The sequence below is a fragment of the Hevea brasiliensis genome, chromosome 8 (genome assembly GCF_030052815.1).
Source record: "Hevea brasiliensis isolate MT/VB/25A 57/8 chromosome 8, ASM3005281v1, whole genome shotgun sequence".
NCBI classification, from domain to species: Eukaryota; Viridiplantae; Streptophyta; class Magnoliopsida; order Malpighiales; family Euphorbiaceae; genus Hevea; species Hevea brasiliensis.
The window spans coordinates 33,608,676-33,623,487 of record NC_079500.1 but is presented as its reverse complement, the minus strand read 5'-3'; the positions used below and the strand labels follow the sequence as shown (position 1 = coordinate 33,623,487).

General features: G+C 34.5%; 1 protein-coding gene across 4 annotated transcripts; it reads right to left on the bottom strand.

The window, feature by feature from the left end:
• Positions 1–550: 550 nt before the first annotated feature.
• LOC110659155 (flocculation protein FLO11) lies at positions 551–12,748 on the bottom strand. Of its 4 annotated transcripts, none has more exons than XM_021817016.2 (6): positions 12,532–12,748; positions 12,195–12,324; positions 11,281–11,898; positions 8,885–9,380; positions 7,384–7,465; positions 551–1,020 (listed from the first exon to the last, which is right to left on the bottom strand). In XM_021817016.2, the coding sequence occupies exons 1-6, from the start codon at positions 12,565–12,567 to the stop codon at positions 817–819; spliced, it is 1,566 nt and encodes a 521-aa protein (XP_021672708.2). In that variant the 5' UTR covers positions 12,568–12,748; the 3' UTR covers positions 551–816. The 4 variants fall into 4 exon arrangements, with proteins under 4 accessions (XP_021672708.2, XP_021672710.2, XP_021672709.2 ...); XM_021817018.2 differs by having other exon boundaries at positions 12,538–12,748; XM_021817017.2 differs by having other exon boundaries at positions 8,885–9,377; positions 12,532–12,747.
• Positions 12,749–14,812: the final 2,064 nt, after the last annotated feature.

Below are 14,812 nucleotides of genomic sequence, written 5' to 3'. Positions count from 1 at the left end.
ATATATATAAATTTCATATGAAGTGTTAGAAATATAAAATATATTTTTCTATACTTTTCATTAAATGAATATAGTATTGAGAATATATTGAAAGATTATTTTAATTTCATCTATCTTCTCTCAATTTTGAAACTGTTTCAACACATTTCTCAATTTTAATTTGTAATTTTAATTTAATACTATTCAAAAGTCCCTCCGACTAGATTCTATTGAGTACTCTGGTCAAAAATTGGTTTGAACATGCCTAGGTGCATTGCACACAATAAAAAATATTTCTTTCTACCGCAACAATCCATAATTATGATTGAAATATTATTAATAACTCTTTCATATTATCTAATTTTTATTTTTTTGAAAATAAAATATGCTCTGATTTTGGTTGGAAAGACTTTAAATGGCATTAAAATTTGAGTATTTTTATAATATAAATTAAAATTAAAGATAATAAAGAAACAACCCTAAGCTGAAAGATTAGGTCTAGTTTTCAAAAATTACTGATTGTGCGAGAGTTTGAAATTTTAGACTTTGCAGTTTTCTTAAGAAACAAAAATGACGATAATAAATAAACATCGTGTATATAGATGAGTAGCACAAAAAGCTTTTACATAATTAATGAGCTTAACTCAATGGTACTAAAGTTGCCTCTAAAATTATGACATCTCGAGTTTGACAGCCAATCGGAGCCAATTGTACCAAAAAAACAAAAAAAAAGCTTTTACATAGAATAGGTTTACGATTCACGTGATGGGTTAGAAACAAAGCAATCTGCTAACTTGACAAGCCTGCTCAATTCAAAGTGCTCAAGTGCTTGACGTTTCAAGAACACCAACTACAGAAGGAAAATGAAGAAGGTATACGACCAGTTCTTCGAATGTATTCTGCTTGCCGCTCAGTTTTTGCAGCTTGCCGATTTCTCTTGGCTTCTGCTGCTGCTCTCTTCTCTTCAGCCCTATGTCTTGCTGCTGCTAGTGTGTTCATAAGCTTATCTTGGGCCCGCCCCCTGACCCTCTCAACCTCCACCTGAAAAGTCATTGTCAATGCAAAGAATGGACACAGGGCTGCACAGACCACCAATAAAAGAAAAACAAGAAGAATTACAGAGAACTAATTCTAATTATATCTTTTCCATATCCACCTCAACAAGTGTTCAATAATTTGTAGCATCAGCAGCAGGACTATTTGGGACAGTGCAGACATCTTAGAACTCTAATATCCAGAAATAGAACTTTTGCAAGAATAAACACAACACATGAAGAAACCCACAATATTGACCATGTTTCACAAGGATGGGTAATTAAGCTAAGTTGATTGCTCGCTTCCCATGCATGTAAGATAGAAAATCTAGTACTGCTAAGAAAAATTGGATATGTTCAACATCACACCTTATAGTTTGGCCTATTCTCACTTTTGAGGGCTACGATTCTTTTCGAGAAATGAACCACCTTAGGGCAGGGTTTTGAATAAGGGAACCAGAATCGGTTTTAGAATCAGAAACGATATAACAGAATCAGATTAAATCAATTTGAAATGAACTGAATCAACTGCCGATTCCGTATATATATATATATATATATGTATATGTATATATATATATATATGTATATGTATATATATATATATATGTATATGTATATATATATATATATATTAACTTTTAGTAGACAGGATTTTAAATAACAGAAACAATTTTGGAATCGGAAATAATTGAATCAGCAGAATCAGTTTGAAACAGCTGATATTAGATCTCATGGTTTTTTATGTTCATTATTTTTCATGTGGAACAAGCTGGTAAGTTCTATTAACCCACATAGCTAGAGGAGTGCAATAAGTGAGCTCAGTTCCAAACCAAACTCACTGAAAAAACAAAATCTAAAACTACAGAAATTGAACCCGAAAATCACATCAAACTGAAAAAAAAAAAATCAATTTGATTCAATTCATTAGTTTTGCTACTCCCTTTCCCTCAAAAAGGTTCCAATAAATCACAAATCAATATTTGAAATTTGTCAAAAAAATACAACCTAGTAATTTCCCAACAAAATCAACTACCAAAATTTGCCTAAAAATGACACAACAAAGTAGCCATCAATAGCAAAAAAAAATAATAATAATAAAATAAAAATAAAAAATAAAACTCAGTAACTTTACACAAGAAAACCCAACATGAAATATAGAAAATTCAGTAAAAGATCTTAGTTTTCAAAACTAACCTTTGAGGCTGCAATTAATTAAAAGATTGTCATTTCCTCATTCACAATGAAACGCATGGCACATAGGAACTCTCATGTGAGAATGTTTCAACAAGGGATTGACATGAATTAGATGCCATCAATGGTCCATTGCAATGATGAAACCGTTGCTTCGTCTCTGAACAACTCAATTTCAAGCATAAGTGGAAAGAGAAGTTGGTCGACAAATTGGAGAGGAAATTGAAGCGGAGAGAGCCTCATGCTCTTGTGGAGGTGGTGGCCAATTTGATGAAGAGAGTCGCAAAGAAGAAAAAGTTTTGAAGAAACCAAATTGCAATAAGAGAGGGCCAGGGGCACAAATAGTAGAAAGCCAAAGAGAGCAGAGAGGTTGGATGGGATTGGGAAGTGGGAACAGGGAACGTGTGAAACTATGGCCACTGAAGGAATCGAAGAAGAAAGCTGAGGATAGGCAAAGTAGGAGACAGAGAGAAAAAAGGAGAGGATTGGGGATAGGCATGTGAGACTGAGAAGGAGAAACGAAAAATGAGGGCAGGGTAGCTTTTTATACCAAGGCAAAATGACAATGGATTAGGGAAATGGAAATATCCGTTGATTTGGTTAGTTTGGTTTTTTTACTTAACTAATCAATCGGGACATCACTATAGATAAGATAAGCAATTTGCCTGATCTCATAGGGGACCTATCAAGAAAGACATTATCAATTTCAGCAGCTGTCTTGCAGCAGCAAACATGCAATTCCTTGTGCAAAAGTTCAAGTTCTATAAGCACTTCTATTTTTCCCCCCTTTCCATGACCATTTTGTTTGAGACATGTAATTCCACGTAACAACTTGGTGCACGAGGATTTAGGTTTCTGGGGTCTTGAAGCTAGAATAGATAGAAATTTGTGGATCAGGCCTGGCAAAAAGGTAAACTAGGGATCAAATATGAAGAAAAATTAATTTGGGCCATTTACAGTGCAGATTTGGCACTTGAAATACAGTACCCACAAGCACTATCTTGAGGGGAGTAATTTTAATAATCCATGATATTGGAAAATAAAATATTACAAGTTGACAACTACTTGAGACTTCATTAAGAACCAAAACACAAGTCAATTTGAAAGCCAAATATAACAGCTCATTAAACTAAAAGAAAAACCTAAAATATCACCCAGCTGATGACAAACAAATTGCTGAAGCTGCATGGCATACAGCCCAAAATCTGTTGTTCCTTATTTTATTTTGCTCCCAGATCCTACCCAGTACAAAATACAAACTCTAATCATCGCATTATATTGTTACCCTTTTTAGCGTTGATGTAGAATGGAAATAACAAAGGCAAAGAAAAGGATTAAATCCATAGGAAAAAATAGCTAATTCTCAATTGTGTTATTTTCAATCAATAATCACAGTCAAAAAGCAAACTCCGCCTAAGTAGTTTGTATTTACCCAGTCCCAAACCCGGATAAAGGAGGAGGGTTGGTGGTAGGTGTCAACCAGTGTAAAATTTTCGTCAAACCTAATGATATGGATTCTTACGATATAAATGTTGGGGCGTCTTCTACTTACGAGACGCTACATCGGAGCTCGGATGCAGTGAGAAATATGCAAAGGTGTAGGGCGTTCACCGAAAGCGACGTGCCATACCAACGCCCGGGTGTGATGTTAAATGAGCAAGAGTTCCTACCTCATGGACAAGTGTGGGTAAAGAAGTTAGTCCATAGATCAGATAGTGGAACAAAACACAAGATAGGCATAAAGAACAATAGAATATATCATAGAAGGAGATCAATTAGGAAGGAATAGGATAGGAGGAGAATCAGGGTTGATACTTGAAATGTTGGATCACTTACAGAAAATTAATGGAGCTTGTGGATACCTTGAAAAGGAGAATAGTGAATATTGCTTGCATTCAGGAGACTAAATGGGTAGGAGAGAAAAACAATAAAGTAAGTAATTCAGGATACAAACTGTGGTTTATTGGAAAGGAGAGGAACAAGAACGGAGTGGGCATGATCATAGACAGGACATTGAAAGATGCCGTAATAGATGCGAAAAGAGTAGGAGATAAAATTATACTAGTAAAGCTAGTACTAGAAGGAGAAACAATAAATGTAGTTAGTGCTTATGTCCTACAAATAGGACTAGATAGTGAGAGTAAACAAAGGTTTCAGAAAGATATGGATGATCTAATGCAAAGCATACCGAATGAAGAGCATGTCCTCATTGGTGGAGATTTGAATGGACATGTAAGAAGTAATAGGCAAGGTTATGAAAATGTTCATGGAGGTTTTGATTTTGGTAGCCGAAAAGAGAAGGAGAAAAACATCTTAGATTTTGTCCTTGCATACAACTTAATACTAGCAAATACCTACTTTATAAAAAGAGAGTTGCATTTAGTTACTTTCAAAAGTGGACAACATAGAAGCCAAATTGACTTCCTCTTAACCAGGAAGACAAATAGAGCTCTATGCAAGGGTTGTAAGGTCATTCCGGGAGAGGCTTTAACAAGTCAACATCAGCTGGTGGTCTTAGATGTCAAGTTTAGGAACAATTCAAGTAAGGCCAGAAGAAATATTGTAGCTCGAACAAAGTGGTGGGAGTTCAAAGAAGTAAAGCAAGTAAAGTTCAAAATTGAGCTTCTCGAATCCGAAGCATAAAAGCTAGATGTGAATGCCAATGGTATATGACTACAAATAGCATCAAATATTAGAGAAGTAGCTAGAAAAGTACTTGAAGAGTCTAGAGGACATGGACCACCCTTAAAAGAGAGATAGTGATGGAATGAGAAAGTACAAAAGGCAGTGAAGAGAAAGAGGGAACGGTATAAGAAATTACCTAAGTGTGATAATAATGAGGTTAATGAACAGTACAATATAATAAAGAAAGAGGCAAAAAAGACAGTTAGTCAAAGAAGAGGACAAGCCTTTGAAAAGTCATATGAGAAACTTGGAACAAAAGAAGGGGAGAAAGATATTTATAAATTAGCAAGGAGAAGAGAAAAGAAATGTCAAGATCTCAATCAAGTTAGGTGTACTAAGGATACAGGCGGAAAAATATTGGTGAAAGATGAGGACATTGAAGAAACATGGAGAAATTATTTTTATGACCTCTTTAATAATAGTCAAAGTGGTAATAGCGTGAATATAGACTACAGAGCAATAGAAAAGAATATGAATTACACTAGAAGGATTAGATCTTCAGAAGTAAAAGAAGCAATTAAGGGAATGAAAGTGAGTAAAGCCTGTGTACTCAATGGAATACCAATTGAAGTGTGGAAGTGTTTGGGAGATGTGGGAGTGGCATGGTTAACTAAATTATTTAATAAGATTTTAAACTCAAAGAAAATGCCCGATGAATGGAAGAGGAGTGTTTTAGTACCTATTTTTAAAAATAAGGAAGACATACAGAGTTGCTCAAACTATAGAGGAATTAAACTCATGAGCCATGCTATGAAGTTGTGGGAAATAGTTGTGGAACATCGACTACATCATGACACTTCTATCTCCCCCAATCAATTTGGCTTCATGCCCGGTCGTTCAACTATAGAAGTGATCTTTCTCATTAGAAGCTTAATAGAGAAATATAGAGATGTGAAGAAAGATCTACATATGGTTTTTATTGATTTGGAGAAGGCTTATAATAGTGTTCCAAGAGATATCTTATAGAGAGTGTTAGAACAAAAGAGGGTATCTATCAAGTACATACAAGTGTTGAAAGATATGTATGAAGAAGCAACTACTATTGTGCGCACAGTGGGAGGGGACACAAGAGATTTTCCTATCTCAGTTGGATTACATCAAGGTTTAGTTATGAACCCTTACCTTTTTACATTAGTTCTAGATGAATTGACGAAACATATACAAGAGAGTATCCCTTGGTGCATGATGTTTGCGGATGATATAGTTCTGATAGATGAAACGTGAGGAGTTAATAGAAAGCTAGAGCTTTGGAGAAGTACTCTAGAATTAAAAGGCTTTAAGTTAAGTAGTACGAAGACAGAATACATGTATTGCAAGTTCAGTCCAGGCCAAACTGATGATAGGAAAGGAGTTAGTTTGGATGGAGTGATATTGCCCCAAAGTAATCACTTTAAATATCTCGACTCAATCCTTCAAGTATATGGGGGATGTGAGGAGAATGTTTGTTATAAGATTAAAGCCGAATGGTTAAAGTGGTGACGCGCCATGAGAGTTTTATGTGATTGCAAAATTCCCAATAAGTTGAAAGGAAAATTTTACTGTACAGCCATACGACCGGCCATGTTATATGGTAGTGAGTGTTAAGCAATAAAGGAGCAGTATGTGTCTAAGATGAGAGTTGTGGAAATGAGAATGTTAAGGTGGATGAATGGCCATATTAGACTAGATAAAGTCCGTAATGAGAGCATTAGAGAAAATATAAGAGTGGTGCCAATTGAGGATAAGTTGAGAGAAGGGAGATTGAGATGGTTTGGTCATGTGAAACATAGACATAAGGAGACTCCAATTAGACAAGTAGAGCACATTGGGTTAGAGGATAGAAAGAAAAGAAGGGATAGACCTAAACTGACTTGGAGGAAAGTAATACAACATGATCTAGAAGCACTACACATTTTCGAGGATTTAACTCAAAATTGTTTAGAGTGGAGAAAGAGAATCCATATAGCCGACCCCAATAAATTTTTGGGATAAAGGTTTCGTTGAATTGAGTTGAATTTAGAATCACAATCAAAAAGCTAATAATAATATAAGATTTAGCCTATTTATAGAGCTTACAACCCTAATCAATTTAGGAATACTAAATAAGATAAACTTTCTAAATAAAATACTGATAAAATTCATAAACAATAAAAACTCTTTAAATTTTCAAATTCTATAATAATTAAAATTCCTAAATAGAATTCTCTTCCCATACTGCATTGGTCATTATATAAATTGAAAAAATAGCCCACCAATGTCCACAACTCATTAAAAAGAGAGAGAGAGAGAGAGAGAGAGAGAGAGAGCTATTATTATAAGATATACAGAACCAAAAGAAAAGTTCATTTATCTTATTAGGCTTCGCATTTTTCATGAAACAAAAGACTAAAAGCAGAACAAAGAAAAGGATTATGGGCTATCTTATTCTTATGCACTATATATTATCCCCTTTTGGCCAATGTCATACAGAAGGAAAAAAGGAGAATAAAAGGGCAAGAAGTTATAAAATTACCTCAATTTTTCTCATCTCAGCCTCTGTTTTTGCTTTCTGATGATTTTCCCATGCTTCAATCTTCATTTCTTCACGTTTGAACCTAACAATTACAATCACAATTCATGATTACCGATTGAAACCACATATTGAAAATTAGTAACCACAAAATATTTGTATGGTTTAAACATACAAAAAAATAAGTGTTTGTTGAGAATCATCGGCCTAAAAGTGTGGAACAACAAACAGGGTAGCCTCCATCCTGAATTAGGACAGAACTTGAGTTCCCCATGACCACAATGGCCTATACCCTTTTTTGGTTGGGCCAGAAGTGTGGGATGCTTCAAGTGTGGGATGCTTCATGCCCTAGGTCTAGGTCACCCCTTTTTATTGCTCCACTATATAAAGCCCTCATTTTCTTCATGCATGGCCGATGTGGAACTTTGTCCAATCTCCATATTCCAACACTCCCCCTCAAGTGCAATTGGATTCAGCTCAAACTCATAGGCCTAGTTGCCACTCCGCATTACATGGAGTGGCCCATCTACTTGAGCATGGCTTTTCTTGGCTTTACCCTCAACGTCTAGCTCTCCTCGACTAGCCCATGATTCCACCTAAGTCTAGTCATCTCCCTTAACTCATAGGTTTGGCTCCTTCAAGCTTAGCCCATCAAGCTTTTGGGTCCTGAATCTATGGTCATTATGCCTCACCACTCTAATACCATGTTAAGAATTACAGGTGCAAGAATGTCAATCGAAAAAACAGGTTGGCCTCCATGCTGAATTTGGCTAAAACCTGGTTTCCCCATCACCAAATATTTGGCTTGCTTAACTTTTTAAAGCTCTCATTTTGTTCATGCACAGCCAATGTAGGACTTTGTCCAAGTCTCCATATTCCAATAGTGTTATACCTTGAAAACCCAGTAAATGTTCTCTTCGTAGTTTTTTCAAATATATTTTATGTTTTACTCCTTGTTTATGGGGATGTTACAACCCAAATGGAAGTTCAAAGTGGAAGACACGAAATTCCCATTTCTCCCAAGCTAAAATATATCACTGATTTTTACTAGGCAAAGCATATCACGATGCCACATTCTTTAATCACCTGTACCTACTTTTAAAATGTTAAAATCATTCATATTTACTAAATTAATAAATCGTTATTGTTGTTTATAATTAATTTCTCCCTTATAAAAAGAATATGTTCATGATTTAAAAGGAATGAAGCATGACGAGCAATCGACGTGTGAAATGATAACACCAAGCATCTAGTATGATGTACTCATGCTAATGAATTACAAAAAGAATAAACTTCAGTACAGTTATCCCAGTTCACATAATTGTTAAATCACACAGTCCATACCCAATTACCCATATCACCTTTTCAAACTTGAAAAGTGTGACAATGTGGGTTATGATGTTGAAGATCCAGTAATGAATTTTCTGAAGACTAAGAAAAGAATTCAAAATGAGAGAAGGAGAGGGTGGGAAAACCCTAAATTGTTGGCTTAAGGTGAAAATACCTGGCCATGTACTTGGCTTTCTCTGCCTCCTCCCATGCCGCTGCACGTGTTTCAATCACACTTTTAGCTGGTTGTTCTGCTGGGACAGTTTTCAGTGACGTGGATGCATCCTTATCCTCCTCCTCCTTGCTGGCCCAGGCAGCAATGTTCATTTTACCTAGCTGTGTCCCCAAAGCCATTATTTCCCTCCTGGTTTTCATTTGCAGTTCCTTTTCTGACCACTCATTGTTAGTATTGAGAGCGTCATTCGAAGGATTTGTTGCAGATGAAGTTGGTGTAGCTCTGCCAGGAGTTGATGGCCTAGAAGAACTTGGACTACGAATTGGAGTTGTAGCCCTCACTGGAGTTCCATTCCTAGACGGCTCTTGGCTAGCAATGGGAGTCATTTCTGTACCCATATCTCTCATTGATACAGACCTTGCTGTTGAAGGAGGAGGAATAAATGCAGTAGCACTATGCATGGCCGGAGATGAATCATGCTGGCTAAGGCTAACTGCTAGAAAATAAAATATGTTATTGGATTGATAAAAAAAAATATTAATTATTATCCATTTTTTTTATAAAAATAAGCATCAAAGGAACCTTACTTTCAGGAAAATGAAAAATCATTGTTGTTATTAGATCAATATAGTCACCATAATTTTTCTCCAAAAATCATATTGGCAACATAAAAAAAAAAAGGTGGGGAGGGGGGGGGGGGGTGTTGGGGGTGGAGGGAGAGTGGGGAGGAGAAGAAATACTACAGTTACCATTTCCATTGTAGAAGCCCATCACTAGGCAAAAATTTAGCGCTTTCTATCTGTGGGGTGCTTGTTTCATTTTATACCATATATATTTTTTTTTTTTTTATCAAAATGCAGTAAGATCAATCTACGGCAGAAGAAAACCAACCTATCAATTTTCACCAAAACTAAACTCAATATTAAGAAACATTAGAGCCACATTCTCTGATAGCAGCTACTTTACCGTTTTCCACTGGGAAATTTTCAGATAGCCAACTTAGCCCGAAGTTTAACGAAAGGATGTTTCATGTAAATCAATAAAAGGAATCCTAGGTGAACACATCAGTTTGTTCCTAGCTTAGGAATAAGAACAAGACTAGTCCAAACCAACTAGCCTTTAAAACCTAAGTAGGGTCTTCAGCATCCTCCGGAAGTCATTGATCACTGGAACCCAGAAGGAAGAAGAACTGAGAGGGTTTCAAAGAAATTGGAGAAAGAAGTGTATCATTGTATGTCTACATAGCACGAGATTACAGTGAGGGCCTTTATATAGGCATCACTATCAATTTCCTGAGGCTATTAAAACTCCTAATCTAACACACTCATGATTCCTACGACCAATATTAATAACAAGAAAATAATAAATGTAACCTAAGCAATTGGCATTCTCATCTAGGTACCCAAAAAAAAAAAAAAAAGAAAGCTATCCATGATTTAGATGGGACCAATGTGGAAGCTAAAAGATGGTACCCTTAAACTAAACCCAGAACCATTGCCACTCAGACCAATGACTAATGGCTGCGCATTTGTGAAAAAAACAGATAGGCCCTAAAAGGCATTAATATGTTGAGTGATTTAACCTATCTGCTAGGGGACAAATTTGTAATACTTTACAATTAAGATGTGCTCCTAGTTAATAGTAGCTAAGCTTCATTTAATGTCTAGAAGCTCATGAGGACACACTAAATAAAACAACAGTTTTTACAGCCAGATTCTCCTTATTATAGTCATCTCTTTCAGCATCCACAACTCATTCTAAACACATGGAAATTTGAAATGGTGCAAGTTTTTCAGGACATCCAAATTTTGACACAAAGCTTGGAGAGGCAATGTTATATGGCTTTCTCAAATTTCATTTTGTCAAAAACACGCATAGAACCACTGTTGTTCATGGACAAATCATCAAGTCATATTCCAATCTTCCATTATCAACCAATGCTTAATATCAATGATTGGAAAAGAGTTCTAGAGTTTTCAAGGATCAAATTTCACTTATATAACAGTTAGGAGAAACTATTTTTTGTAGCTTCCTTGTGGACTTCTGTTAATTGGATTTTCAAAAGGCTAACCAACATCTAATCAGTTAAGGGGCATTAATATGTGGATTTGTTTTTTCCTTTCGTTTGTTGATATTATTTAGAGAAGGATACCTCATTATCCTAATTGTATTTAGTCTCCTCAATAAATAATTCTTCCTTCTATTTTAAAGAAGGAAGAAAGAAAGAAACAAAGTGATAATAATTATAATGTGGTAGCAGCATTCAAAGTGAAGAAACTCTGCATAAAATGCATCCCAAACAGAACAAGATAGCCTTATAAATACTTCAACAATTAAAATGATTGCAAAAGGCATTTAATCATCTGAAACAAACTCAAGAACAGTTTTTTCCTTACTTGCTAGCTCCCTGACAGAATTCTCAATCATGAGCACAGGCTTGCCATATGATTCTGCAATTGGATATGTATCAGCCTCCCAACTAACAAATTTCTGCATCCCAGCTTCCTTCTTAGCTTGAATGCTATCAACCCATTTTGTATCTGGTTCTTCAAATGAAACCAATTTTTGTTCTGGAACTTCTATAACAACCTTTTTGGAAGGTTGCCTGCTTATATGGACAACATTACCCATCTTTCGTGAACCAACTCCTTGTCCACCCTGCACCTGAGCCTGCCCAATCTTGGTTGTAGTGGGGCTTGCTATCCATTTCTGGGCATCATCCCATTTGGATGGCAATGGCTTTGTAAATGGTGCAATGGAAACTCTTTGTGAGGCACGCTCTGCCTTCTGAAACTCAAATGCTGTGGATGACACACTTGTAGTATCTTGTCCACTGTCATAATCTAAAGATGAATCTTCATGGGGCCTAATCCTTGAATTGGCCAACGAGTGATCTTTAGATCTATGATCAGCAACCATCTGTGCACTCATGGAGTCAGCTATGGTTGAAGTGGAGGATTTGGGAAGTACACTAACAACATCTACATCTTTGCAATTATCAGAACTGCTACCACCTGAACAGATTTTCAATTGCTAATCAGTCAATAGAACCAATGAAAATTTTCATGTTCAATCTTTGGATATAACATTCCTATTTATTCAATTCAAAAACATGTAGCAACTGCAAACCACACTCTTCAATTGGACAGCAATCCCAACAGGGAGAAGGAATTTATTAGAAAATACATACCATTTTATAATCGTGAACCCGCATTTTTTTTTCTGAAACAAAACCAATCATGCACACAAAAGAAAAATATATAAAACAAAATAAAATAAAAAGAAAGAAATAGAAGACGCAGCATATTACCACTTTCATCAAGTTGAGACGATTGAGATCTCAAGGAGTAACCAGATTCAACCTCCTCTTCATCTTCTTTCCTCTTCTTTTCAACTCCAAGTAGCATACTCCTCAATTTTCCTGGAGAAAATCGGCCACCCTGTCCAAACCCAAAACACCCAGTTACAAATTTCTATTGATTTGACGGATCAGAGGCAGAAACCAAATGGAAAATCAAAAAACTAAAATGGCATGAATAGTTTTGAGTTGATAGCCATGTTTCGTAATGGCATGGATTGAGATGAACGTTGGGAGTAGAGAAAGTAAAGCGAGAAGCACAAGCAAGCAAAGAAGAGTGTGCACTAACATGTACCAGAGGCTTTTGGATCCTTTCGTAATCCATTTCAAGTTGCAAATTAAGTAAAAACTGGTTATTTCATTTGAATATAAGCTTTTCGATCTCGCACCAAAGGGAGAGCGAAATCATGTCATCTCGCTCCGAGTAGCATCAGAGTAGCCCCGCCAAACAAACACCCACCCCTGCCTTTTTGTTGTGTTTCCTTGACTCTGGTCAAAACAGATTTCCTTCTTTTTGATTTGTTATTTGAATAGCCACGTAGTCACTGTTTTTTCTCCTTTAATTTTTTCTCTTTACTTTTATTGGGGGAAGTGTCAAATCAAGAGCCATCAATAATTTATTTTTGGAAAAATAATCCAAATCAGCCCTTAAACTTTTCGTCAAGCCAAATAAGCCCTAAGTGAATTTTTAGATCAATTAACTCCAAAACTACGAATTTAAGGCCAGATAAGCCCTATATCTGACAAACAAAAGGTGTTCGCAACACGCACGCAAAGAAACTGTTTTAAATATAGAGAAAACAATTTTTATGACATAATCACAAGTTTCAAGATTCTACCATTGATATTAGTTGCATCCAAGTAGCTATAAAGAGAACGAGGGATTTTTTTTCCAAATGAATGTAAACGAGGAAAAATTTTTCTGTTGAGGTGAGTTGAAACTTATTGATCAAAGGGGTGAATTGTTGCTGAGGAGGAGAAGACTAAAGGTAGGACACTAGTATGAGTAGTGTTTAGAGGGTGGAACACTATTCTAAGTAGTATTTTAATAAGAATATATGTTTGAGTGGCATTCTGTTAGCAGGATACTACTATAAATAACTTACAAGATACAACAAAGAAATTTTGTCATGCATTTTCATAAACAAAAGAGATTCTACACCTAATGAGACGCCTCTTATAATTGTGTCCATAACCTCATGCCCTCACGTGAACTCATGCATGCTGTCCTTTACATGGGCGTCCAGCTACATGTGCATTGGTATTAATAGCATCCAACTACCCCCATAGACTTGATTTAAATTCATTGTTAAAATAAATCCCTCAGTAGCTCTCCCTTTCTCCCTCTCGTTCTCGGCTTTATTGTCAATTTCAGCATAGTCTCATAAATCAACCTTAATGTTATGATTTTTGATATATACTAGATGCAAGGACATTAAAAATTAATGTATGTATTTTTTTTACTCAAATTTATTGCATCATATTAGAAATTTAAGTGAAATGTTGTCAAATTTTGCATGCCAATAAGAGTAATTATCGGACACATTCTACTGTTTTTTCTTGAGTTTCCTTACTGCACCTTTAACCATATTAAACAGTAGATTAATGATTTCTAATTCTTATAAATAATACATTTTAAAGTATATTGTTTTAATTAAAATGAGCTTTTTGAACGTGTTATGCGCATTATTTATACCTATTATTAGTGATTTAATTTATTTTTATATAATTTTTATTAATTTTTCCATATATAATTATAAAATCAAAGATTATTACTGCAATCTACATAATAATAAAATCAAACGAATAAAATAAAAATAAATAGTAATTGAATTTAAATAATAAAAATAAAAATAAAAATTTTAAATAATAATTATAATGTTTCTTCTACTCCTATGTTTAGTTTTATATGTTGATGAATAATTATACCTAAAAATCTATATAAAAAATTTATTAAATCAATATAATAGAATATAACATAAGCAAATTTTACAATTTAAAAGGAAAAGAAACTATAATTTTATTTTATTTAACATAATCATTTACTTCATCAAAAGTCTTGAAGTTGTATATCAATATTTTTTAAGGAATTAGTACATTATGTTTGACCACTACACCGTTAGTTATAGTGTAAGTTTTCCCTCTTTCAAAAGAATATTTAAAAATATCAACTACATTATTAAATATAACAATTCCAATTTTAAATACCAATAAAAAAATTAGTTATATGAATTATAAGTGAAAAATGAAAAAAAAATAAAATTTATAAGAAAGGTTAATATTTACTTTAAAATAACCTACATTAATATAAAATTTAATTTTAGATTTAGAATTAGAATTTAGAGATAACTATTAAAATATACTAAATAATTTAAATTTTTCATACTTATAATTTCTTACTTGATTTTATACTCATACTTTAGTTAGACATTTACAATAATATATTCTTAATCCCCTCTCTCTCTCTCTTTCTCTCTCTCTATATATATAATAGTTTTTGGAGATAATTTCAAAAATCATAGCATGTGATTTGATAAAATTTTTATTTTTATCAAATTAATATTACAACA

Bases quoted from the DNA above. Each gene is read 5' to 3' on its own strand.
- LOC110659155 (XM_021817016.2), bottom strand. From the start codon at position 12,567: ATGGATTACGAAAGGATCCAAAAGCCTCTGGTACAT. The intron at 9,381-11,280 runs GTAAGGAAAAAA...TTTATTTTCTAG, and splicing joins TTCTGTCAGGGAGCTAGCAA to CAGTTAGCCTTAGCCAGCAT. The intron at 1,021-7,383 runs GTAATTTTATAA...ATGACTTTTCAG, and splicing joins CTGAGATGAGAAAAATTGAG to GTGGAGGTTGAGAGGGTCAG.